General features: G+C 37.6%; 1 protein-coding gene across 1 annotated transcript; it reads right to left on the bottom strand.

The window, feature by feature from the left end:
- Window positions 1-295: 295 nt before the first annotated feature.
- On the bottom strand, window positions 296-1,701 carry LOC131649956 (protein MAIN-LIKE 2-like). Its single transcript, XM_058919698.1, has 4 exons — window positions 1,639-1,701; window positions 845-1,560; window positions 670-760; window positions 296-580 (listed from the first exon to the last, which is right to left on the bottom strand). Exons 1-4 carry the CDS (start codon window positions 1,699-1,701, stop codon window positions 296-298), a joined length of 1,155 nt encoding a protein of 384 aa, XP_058775681.1.
- Between the last annotated feature and the right edge of the window lie 10,206 nt (window positions 1,702-11,907).

The raw sequence follows: 11,907 nt of genomic DNA, 5'->3' as shown, positions 1-11,907 counted from the left end.
AGGGGTCGGTGTCATGGAGTTGTTGGGTGCAGCCCCATGATTGTTGTTGGATGGGTTGACTTTGGTAGGGCGTTGGTGTTGTTTGATATTCTTCATGGTAAGGTTGTTCGGAGGTTTGGCATTGTTGGCGTTGTTGGCGTTGTTGACGTTGTTGGGGTGGTTGTTGGTTGTATTGTTGTTGGCGGGGGTTGTGTAGGTAGTAGGGGTCGGACACATACATATCGGGGGTTGTGACTGTTCTATACCAATTCACGTAGTCTGCGGTTGGATACATGGGGAGTTGGGCAACAGGGAATTATAGTAGACGGTGGCGACGCTGCTTCCACATCTCACAAAGTTCAGGTGCGAATGACTGATAATCTGCGTGATCCCATTGGTGATTAACTCTTCTAAGATGCCAACGACCCATATCAGTGGGGGGATCCGGGATTGGTTGATGCATGCCAAACTGGAGTCTCACACGATCAGATTGGTGCATCTCCACGATGTTGAACCTTATTATAGGTGTCACTGCAGTCCAAACTTCTTGGTCACTCTCGTTGGGCTCTTGGTCTAGCATCAAGTATGGTCTCCAATTAAACTGCATAGGAGAAAAGAATAATATATTATTAAAAAAGATGATGGATTGTAATACATCTATATGATCATATAAAAGTTTAGTGGTAATACATCTTCAGCTCGGAGGTGATCCAATAGTTGCCGATAAAAAATAGCACTCCCCCTCGGATTCTTACTGTAATTCAATTTAGGACCACAGAACCTAAAAAAAAGAGCAAACATGTTATTTCAGATTTTTATGTAAAAGAGAGTTAGCATTCAAGGGATAGCGTTGAAAAAGACGTACCTTGTTGCATAAGGGAACGTGTAGTTGTTCCTGCCTGCAGGGGATAGCGTAGGCAGTCTCCACCAACCCCATACTTGTAGGAGGAACACACATCCATAGAAGGTGCACTTGTCGGCAACCGCGTTCTTACGAAGCGATTGGTATAACATCGCCAAAACGGCAGACCCCCAACTATATTTCCTAATCTTGCTAATACTATCAAATTTACTTAAATAAAAGAAGTTGACAGTGTTACCTGTCGACTCTGGGAATAAAAGGTTACCAAACATTAGCATGATATAGACCTTAGTCATTAACCAAACATAGTCCTCGGTAGAGTTGTCGCTCAATATGAGTTCATCATAATAAGATTTAAGGGAGGCCAGACTGATACCCTGGTCTCTTGAACCTTGAGTAGGCACAACTAGATCTCTTCCCAACACTCTCTCACATAGTGAATTAGCATGTTGAACAGATCCATTAACAGCCTTTCCATCAATGGGCAGACCAAGCAACATATAAACATCCTCTAGAGTAATCGTACACTCACCTATTGGAAGATGAAACGTGTGGGTTTCAGGCCTCCATCGCTCTTGTAACGCAAGGATAAATTTTCTGTCGATGTTGTTTTTGTGCATTTTTATGACATGTCCGAAGCCACATGCTTGTAGATTCGGAATAATCCTCTCGTCAGGTTCAACATAGGCGTGAGAACGTGTACGGAATCGGTCAACATCCTAAAAACCACGAATAAATAGATTAAACTGGATATCATATAAGTATAGATGTTTAGAAATAAATAAGTATGAACTTACATATGTTGCCAAGTTCGCTTTAGTTCCTCTGTGGGTTTCACCCATGGTAAGAAGTTGAGCCATTTTCAAGAACTCTGAAACTTTTCTGCCGATTTGAAAATGATAAGTGTTTGTGAAGATAACAGATGAAATGTTGATGAAAAGAGAGTATTCTATGAGAGTATTTATAGAGGGGATGGTTGTTGCTGATGTTTAGTGCATGACAGCCAAGTGGCGAGCATGCATGTGATACAGATCTCAAAGTAATAAAGATGGGTTCACATGCATTCTGTGTTCTGGGAAGAATAGACTAGGCGTGCATGGATTATGTGTTCTGTACAGAATAGACTAGACGTGCTTGCATCCCGTGTTCTGTGCCGAATTGACTAGGCATGCATGCATACAGTGTTTTGTTGCAGGTAGATCACATGCACGCATAAGAGTGGGCCAAATTAGGGTTTTGCGTGTGGGGACCAACTAATAAAATTAGGGCAAAAAAAATAGTTGTACATATGCGCCACCTAGGGTGGCGCCTTCCTGCTAATTTTTTCACTAATGCGCCACCTGGGGTGGCGCCAACATGGACTTTTATTTTTTTTATATTTTTTTTTTAATTTTAGGGTTTAGGATTTAGGGTTTCTTGTTGCTGTTTCACCGCAAATAATTAGTGCACAGTATGCGTAACTCAATTGTGCACGTATGTGATGATACATGCATTCATTTTCCATCAACTTTATTCGCATGTGATTGTACAGTATGCACAACTCAGTGTGGCTGTGTCTGGTCAAGTCGACTGTGCAGCAGTGTCATGCATACCTCAAATCAACTCAGTAAGTCTGTGACGATACAGGCATTCATTTTCCATCAATTTTATTCGCATGTGATTGTACAGTATGCACAACTCAGTATGGATGTGTCTGGTCAAGTCGACTGTGCAGCAGTGTCATGCATACCTCAAATCAACTCAGTGCGTCTGTGACGATACAGGCATTCATTTTCCATCAACTTTATTTGCATGTGATTGTACAATATGCACAACTCAGTATTCGCATTCATAAACCCTAATTGACTTCACCCAATGTTCGTCTACATAAAGGAAGCCTCTAATGTGAAAAATAACACAACTCATTACACATCTCATTACACATATGACTACACACTCAACAATGGCCCCTCCACAATACATTATCAAAGCTCATGTTTTTGGCGAGACATATGACAACGAAGAAGTTGGTTTTCTGTTTAGAAACACTAAGGTTACACGATTTTGTTTAAGCAGAAAAGAAAATTTCAGTTACTTCAAAGAGAGATTAGAGACGAAGCTTGCACTGGGTGGTGTATTCCAAAATTTTTACCAATATCGATTTCTTCGTGGGGACAACCCGGTCATGTTTATCCAAGTTGAGATCAAAGATGATGAAGACGTGCAGAATATGTTCGCCAATCATGAGTATTCTGGTTACGACTATATAGAACTGTATGTTACTCTACCAGAATTTCAACCCACACAATTGGTTGAGTCACAAGTCATTGATGCACTTGAAGACGAGCAAGCAAAGGTCGACGTTGTAGATGAAGAAGAAGAAGCACCGGAAATAGAAGTTGATAACTTGGTCAACGAGGAAAGTGAAGACGAACCAGACGTTGTTGTGCCACCAGATCAAGTGGAAATGCCTCCAGCGCACATGAGGAACTTGAACTTTGATGGGGATGAACCATCGACAGATATTTTCTATGATCCTTACACTCAAAACAGATGCACGGCTAAAAGAAGGAGACAAATTTCGTTCAAATGAGGCATGTATCATGTCCATAAAAAGATTTCATATGGCAAACAATGTTGATTTTAAAGTTGAACGCGCCAACGTTTAGAGGTACAAAATTCAGTGTAGAAACACTGATTGTGGATTCAGGTTGCATGCATCATACAGGAAGAGAAGTGATTCACGGGTGATAGGATATATTTCCCAAGATCACACGTGTGTTAACACAAATGTTTCACAAGATCACCGTAAGCTAAGTTATGACATTATATGTCAAGAAATCTTGCCTCTAGTTGACAAAGATCCATCGTTAAAGGTGAAAACGATAATCTCTCATATCGTTGCAACTTACAATTACACTCCGTCTTATAGAAAGGCGTGGCTGGCGAAGACCAAAGCGATCGAAATTGTGTATGGAAATTGGGAGGATTCGTACAAATGACTCCCACGTTTCTTAAATGCGCTTCAAATTTATGATCCTGGAACCATTACTATTTTAGAGACCCTTCCGGCGCAATCTCCAGACGGAACGTGCCTTCAAGGAAATGTGATATTCCACGGGCTTTTCTGGGCTTTCCGCCCATGTGTTCAAGGATTTGCGTATTGCAAACCAATTCTTCAAATAGATGGCACTTGGTTGTACAGAAAATATAAAGGGACCTTGTTGATGGCTGTGGCACAAGACGGAAATAGTAACATTTTTCCTGTTGCGTTCGCTCTTGTGGAAGGAGAAACTGCTGGAGGTTGGGGTTTCTTTCTCAGAAATCTTCGGACACACGTTGCCTCCCAACCTGGACTCTGTTTGATTTCAGACAGACATGCTTCCATCGAGAGTGCGTACAACAATCCAGCAAACGGGTGGCAAAACCCACCTTCAACGCATGTTTACTGTATTCAACACATTGCACAAAATTTCATGCGAGAGATAAAGGACAGGGCTCTTTGGAAGACTCTTGTCAATGCCGGATATGCATTGACTCAACCGACGTTCCAATATTATCGAAATGAAATTGTAGCGACAAATCCAGATGCAGGCAGATGGGTAGATAATCTAGCTAGAGAGAAATGGACCAGATCATACGACAACGAGAAGCGATGGGGGCACATGACTACAAATCTCGTAGAGTCAATGAACGGAGTGTTTAAGGGCATCAGACACCTTCCGATTACTGCCTTGGTGCAAGCAACATACTATAGGATGGCTTCTCTTTTCGCACGAAGAGGTGAGCGTTGGAGTGCAGTTCTAGAATCCGGGCAAGTATTCACCGAAACCTGCGTCAAATTCATGAAAGAGCAATCTGCCAAAGCCAACAGCCACATTGTGACATCTTTCGACCGATTCAACCAGACCTTTAGTGTTAAAGAAACAATTGACCATAACGAGGGCCTTCCGAGACAACAATACAAGGTTCTTACAGACGAAGGGTGGTGCGATTGCGGAAAATTTCAAGCCTTTCGCATGCCATGCTCTCGTGTAATTGCAGCATGTTCGTATGCGCATCAAGATCCGTTAGCACTTTTATCTCCCATTTACAAGGCGGATACCTTTCTCGGAGTGTACAACAATGCATTTCAAGTGATGGCAAAGGAGGATTATTGGCCTGCGTGTGAAGGGGACGTGGTTTGGCATAATGACAACATGCGGAGAAAGAAAAGAGGTCGACCAAACAGCACCCAGATTAGAACCGAGATGGATCATGAGAAAATGGTACGAAAGTGTGGCATATATCGTGAAGTCGGGAACAATAAAAATACCTGTCCTAACCATGGATCAACCTCCACCAACAATTAGTTGTATGTCATTTGTATTTTGTATTTGTATTTGTATTTGGAGTGCTTATGTATTTGTATTTGTATTTGTAGTTGTATTTGTACCGCTTATGTATTTGTATTATCTCTTATTAAATCAACTAGTTATGTATTTGTCTTGTAGTGAAACTGTCTTCCTGACCCATACTTTCAGTCTGTATTTTGGACAGTTAAATACGCATGCTTTCGTCTAGTCCCATCAAGCCATGCATTGATCAGTGTGCCTTCATTTATCATACAGGTTAGGCGTGCTTGTAAACAGTACTCCTTTTCTACCCACTACTATTATAAATTAGGGGTTCCTAGGGTTGAGTTTACACATAGAAACACAAACTCCAAACACCAAACAATTACACAAACACAACAATGTCTCGCATTCGGCCAGATGGATGTCACCGGACAACAGAGTCGCCGCCCTGGAGATCAATATGGCGTATCGAACCTGAACCGGAGTATCGCAGAAGGAACGGACATGTCATATTCTCTCCCGTCAAACCTCCCATGCCGGTTATGTTTTGGAATATCTCTTCTGTCGAGCAACTCAAGAGGACTCTCATGACTTTTTTAGAGGGGGAGTACGAATCCGGCGAACAGATAAGAAGCATCAAGAGGCTTAAAACAAGGGTCGATGCTTTGACTGGAGCAACGATAAGTTTCTGGGATAACGTGGAATACGATATTGATTGCATTCAAATGATGCATGAGCCCAATGACATTGTTTTAACCGTAGTAATTTCTTAGATGTTTTAGTTTTTTTTGTTGGTTATTTTTAATGTACCTTTTAATTAATGAATGAATTAATGTTTTCCATGAACGCTCGTGTTAGCTGATTCACTGATCTTATCTACGCTAATTTAATATATATTTTTTAAATATGTTAAAATAAAAACAATTTTAAAAAAATAAAAAAAAATATGTAGAAACAATTAAAAAAAAGAAAAAAAAAGGAATGGGCATGTATGCGCCACCCAAGGTGGCTTGAAAGTTGAAAATGTAAGTAGGCGCCACCCCAGGTGGCGCATATGTGTGAGGATTTGTTAGTTGGCGCCACCGGAGGTGGCTCCTACGTGGAGACCACCTCCCAAACCTGGTCATACAGGTAATTTTCCCGAAAACCTGGTTTTTGGTGTAAAATTTTTTTAAACCTGGTTATTTGGAATTTTTTTTCACAAAACACACTATATAAATTTTTTTATAAATAAATTTATGAAAAGGAGACTTTAGAAATTGATCAATACTTTTGACATTTTTTAATATAAAAATAAAAGATAAATATTTTTTTAAAAAAGAAAAATATTTTAAATTATATTATGATTAAAAGAAGTTCTAATAGTTTTAATAATATATTAAATTTATAAGTTAAAAACTATCAAATCAAATATACGGTTAAATATGTTTATATCCTTCTAAATATTTTATATTTTACTTTTAATTCTTCCAAAAAAAACTTTAAAGAATAGTTTTTTTAAAAATTGGCATCTACACTTTTAATCTCTCCTACTAAAACCTTCGCTAATTCAGGCGGTAAATAGTAAACTGTCGTTAAGCTATAAAAATTATCACAAAATTGTTTTTTAGAAGTTGTTTTTTAGAGAGTTTTAAAGGGAGAGACTTTGGAGGACTGCGTCTATATCTTGAAATAAGTGTGATATTTAAAAAAGTTTTAAAAACAATATATTACATTAGCATATAAAATCATATTGTTTTTTAAACTTTTTAAAATTATCACACAGATTTCAAGATATAAACGCAGTCCTCCAAAATTTTCCCCTCTAAAACCCTCCAAAAATCAACTCTCAAACAGACTCCAAGTATTTTATGCAAAAAAGGTGAAAATAAAGTTGAACAGGAGTGCCGAAAACCAGAAAACTAATAGACAAAAGTGTTAGAACAAGAAATGTTCTGATCAATATTCTTAGTTTTGATGATAACATTATATATGAATTTTGTATAATACAATGTGGTACTCTAATTATTCACGTTTTCCATTTCAGGAAAAGTCTAAAAGAGTATGCACAAAATCAGCGTTCAGAAGCTCTGACCCAGAAGATCTGGATGGCTTCATCAGAACATGGTCTGGCAGACATCAGAAGATGGTCTTGAAGAAATCAGAACATGATCTGGAAAGTATCAGAAGATGGCATTCATAAGCAAAGCTCTGAAGATCTGATGGTATCACGCTCCAAAGCACTTCCATAGTCTGTTGACTGAAGTTGCATCTGCACCAAAAGCTGAAGACTCTGATATTCAAACGTTAATGCAATAGTCTGAGTCAAGAAGCAAGTACAAAATGAAAAGGCTATAACGTCAAATCTGTCTGACTGACAAAAGGAACGTTAGAAGCTACAAAAGGCAAAGTCAGAAAAAGCAGTTGAAGCATGGCTTGAGGTAGTTGACAAAAGAGTGAAACATTAAATGTAGTAGTGTACTATTCACACAAAGCATTAAATGCTCCCAACGATCACATTTCCTCACTGTCTATATATAGAAGTTCTGATTCAGAAGGAGCAACAACTCTCTAACGCTAAGTACCAAAACGCTGCCAAAACGTTATCACACAAAATCAAAGAAGAACTTCATCTTCAACCTCACAACATTGTAATATCTTAGTGAGTGTTTAGAATGTAAACTTAAGAGAAAAATCACTTGGTGATTATAGCTTATTAAGAAGCAATTTAATCTCTTGTAATATTTATTTTACATTGATTGTAAAAAGAAGTTCCTAGAGTGATCAAGTTGTGATCTGTATACTCTAGAAGACTTAGAAGTTGTCTAAGTGGAGAACCATTGTAATCAAGATTGATTAGTGGATTAAATCCTTAGTTGAGGTAAATCACCTTGTCAGGGGTGGACTGGAGTAGTTTAGTTAACAACGAACCGAGATAAAAATAACTGTGCAATTTATTTTCATCTATCGTTTTTGGAAACAACCCTTATTCAATCCCCCCCTTTCTAAGTGTTTTTCACTCCTTCAAAAAGAAAGCACAAGACCCAAAAGGCAACAAGAAGGCTGACTAACGTAAGCCCAATCAATTGACATCTTGAGGAAATCGATTGGAGAAGCTTGACACACTTAGTTTCAAATTAAATCCAAGCTATACATAGTCTCTGAAGCAATCAGATCCTCGCATTGATGATAAATGCTCAATATCTTTAAAAAAATTATGATCCAATTGATTGGAGCCCCAAGTCAATCGATTGACACACCATTTTTTGGATGATTTTAATCTGATTGTGAAGGTGTACACTCACCAGTGATTACTTGAAAGAATTACACGCCTAAAATAATCAGAAGACACACGATATATAAGTACTCATTCTTCACTCTATTTGCATCTCAAAGTTTCTTCTCTTTTAGAATTTTTCTTGTGTGAGCTTTCTCTCTTGCCGTAAGTATCATCATGGCTTCATTAAGCCACAAATCTGAAGGTATCCTGTAACACCCATAATGCGATTTAATATTTAGTTTAGTTAACTTTGAGTATTTATCGCGTTTCGTCGCATTTTGAGTTGTCGAGTCGGGTATCTGAACGGAATAGACGGTCGAGTTTTAATAGTGATATTTGATGTTTTTTAGTATTAAAAATATTAATAGTATAATTATTGGTGTTTAGGAGCTTTTCTGCTAAATTAAATAAGCCGATTAAATTAGACACATAATAATAGTAGGTGTATATCTTAATTAGGTGGGCCAATATGTGTGGGTGTTGTACGAGTGAAAATGATTGACCCATTTAGAATTATGAAGCACATAGTAGTGGCACTTAGGTTTGTAGAAAACAGGAAAAAAATAATAGAGGCATAGCAGAAGAGAAGAGGGTTTCGGGAGAGGATAGTAGAGGAAGCACTGAAAGCATTGGGTGATTTCGATCGGGAACAAATTAGAGCAACCTTTGATCCAAAGATAAGGGGTGGGGTTCTTGCTCTATAAATAGGGATATGATGAACCGTATGTGGGGTTTGGGTTATAAATTTTTTCTCTATATTTGTGTAATTTTGGTGTTGCTGTTATGTGATTTCCTGGCGGAAAATTTGCATGATGAAATTGTTGTTTTGTTAAACGTTAATTGACTATGTTGGTTTGTGATTTTGTGAATGAAGATTGTTTCTGATTAAATGAATCAATGATGGTATGAATGTTAAGTCTGTGTTGTTGAAAACTTCTGAATATGTAAAGTCTGGAAAATAATCGAATTAGGAATGGAGGTCTGGAAGTATAAAGGAGGGAGAGAGAAAATTTTGTTTGGCGGGGGCCACATGGCTTAGGGGAGGGCGCCCCATATAGTAGGATGGGGGCCACCAAAATAAGCAAGGGGCGGGTGCCACGAGTCTAGGGCGGGCGCCTTACATGCATAAGGGACGGGGGCCTCAATTGAAAAGTAGTACCTTCCACCAATTAAGCACCCTATGAATCGTAGTTAGTATAATTTTTAGTACCCACTTGAATTGATTAAGTAGTAATGAAAATATAAAGTACAAAATTAGCAACCAGCCATGGATTAAATTATTAGATTTGAGATGAACTAGAAGTTAGATTATTTGACATTTAGTAAGTAGTAGCAGGGGTTCAACCTTAAGTAGTAGAAAAAGTGATTAACCATGGAAACAAAAAGAAGTATTAGTAGTAGAGTGTACCATTGCAGAGTTGGAGAAAAAATTCAGTAGCCGGCTTGGAAAATAAGCAAACATTAACTAGCAGAGTTTAGATTATAGGAATGAATAGCAGTGCAAATGAATACCAATGAAAATATCAGTAGTACAAGTAACTAATTGTATGCCAGAAACAGTAGAAAGTAGCAGACAAATATAATAAGCTATTTAAGTGACAAAGATAATAATACTAATCAAAATAATTTGGGAATAACCGTTTCGGGGTTAATCTGCTAACCGTCATTTTCTTGCGATGTATTAGTGAAGTTGTGACGCGACGAATATCATGAGTATCGTGAAGTGCAGGTAATAATTTGATGACGTGATATCAATGATTATTGATAATTTCCGGTGATATAGGCGTATGCCTTACGATGAAATTTATGATTTTTTGGTGATGTTGCATTTCATTGAGTCGCATAACTATTGCATTTTTGGTGACAGCCTATATTTGGCAAAATAGGGATGAAGGCTTATGCCTGTTTGAATGCCTCTAATAATTGACAATTGGCAATGAGGGCAGAAGTCCTAGGTACCACATGCATCTGCATTTGTAGAGTCTCATTCCATTTTGTATGTTTACGAAATTGTGTGACCTTGATTATGAAGTAAACCGTTTTGGTTGAAATCATGAGGTGAATTGAATTGTAACGATTATACTGCGATGTGACAATTTTTATGATTTCTAACTCCTATATATTGTTATCATAACTTTATTTATATGGTTAGATATCTCACCCTTTTCTTGTTGGTCGTTGCCTTTATATTGGCAACGTGCAGGTGATAGCTGTGAGTGAAGACTTAGTCGCCGTGAGTTCGAGTCAGTTGTCGCTCTGATACGTAGCACTCGGGAGGACAAACACATGCTTTTATAATAATTTCTTTTGCTGAATTTGTAATGTTGTTTTGCATTTAAATTGTGACTTTTGAGGTTGTTTTGCAATGAGCGAAGATACTATGACTTTACTATGGTTTTTGGAAGTTTGTGACTCCGCTGCGTGATTTTTTTTTAATATTGAAGAATGGTTTTTAAAGACTAAACTAATTGTTATAAGTTTGTCCATTTTGATAAAGTTTTATGTATCTATCTTGAAGGCGTGTAAGCCACATGTGATTTAAGTCGAAAATGTGATATCACATGTAATGTTTTAGAAATTTTTATACTCTGATTGTCATATAATTATCAGGTAGAAATGGGGTGTTACATATCCCAAAGAGAGTTGTCTTCACCTCTGGTATAATAAATATAAATCAAGAAGAAAAGATGATAATCCTCAGAAAAAGGTGATCTAACCATGGCTCATGGATCCAAGCTTCAATTGGAGTTACAAATCGTACTCTCAAATATGTCAAGCCTGTCTAAGGGAATTTTTCACAAAGGTATTTGAAAGAATTTTTTCAAACATTGTAATAGAAATCTATTCAAAAGGTTATAGGATTTTCCTTGAGATCTTCAGCAAAAGGAGTGGAAATAGATATCCATAAGGATAATTTCAGTAGAATTTTTGAGCTACCCTTTGAAGGAACATCTTACACCTATGAGAAACATTTAGGATTTAATAACTTCAAACGCTCTATATCCCTAAGCCACATTGTTATTAACCCCATACGGAGAAAAGGAAGTTCTCATTCATATCAACTCACTTGAAACCAAAGGTTCACATCATCCAATACCTTCAAACAATAATCCTTTTTCCAAGGAACGTCAACCTTAACTATGTGATTAGAGAAGATGGCATACCCCTATGGCGTTTAACCCAAGAAGTTCCAACAAATTGGATAGAAGGGATAGTTTACCATATGATTGCTCGAAAGAGAACCCGTCAGCAGGACATCACTACGGACAATGACCACCAAACTCTTAGCAACCTTCAGCGTTGATACCATGGAAGAAGCTATAGACTCATCTAGCCACATGATCCACTATACCTCCCTCAAAGAGATGAACGTCGTCATCTAACATGAACATAGTCTGCATTTTTTTAATATAAAAGTAAAAGATAAATATTTCATAAAAAATATTTTAAATTATATATATTAGATTATGATTAAAAAAAGCTAATAATTT

Source organism: Vicia villosa, linkage group LG2 (genome assembly GCF_029867415.1).
Source record: "Vicia villosa cultivar HV-30 ecotype Madison, WI linkage group LG2, Vvil1.0, whole genome shotgun sequence".
NCBI lineage: Eukaryota > Viridiplantae > Streptophyta > Magnoliopsida > Fabales > Fabaceae > Vicia > Vicia villosa.
Note: the sequence above shows the minus strand (reverse complement) of the source record. Positions and strands in the feature narration are given on the sequence as shown.

Coding starts and splice junctions, on each gene's coding strand:
- LOC131649956 (XM_058919698.1), bottom strand. CDS start 1,701: ATGGCTCAACTTCTTACCATGGGTGAAACCCACAGAGGAACTAAAGCG. Junction 1,561..1,638: donor AAGCGAACTTGGCAACATAT/GTAAGTTCATAC, acceptor CGTGGTTTTTAG/GATGTTGACCGATTCCGTAC. Junction 761..844: donor ACGTTCCCTTATGCAACAAG/GTACGTCTTTTT, acceptor TCTTTTTTTTAG/GTTCTGTGGTCCTAAATTGA.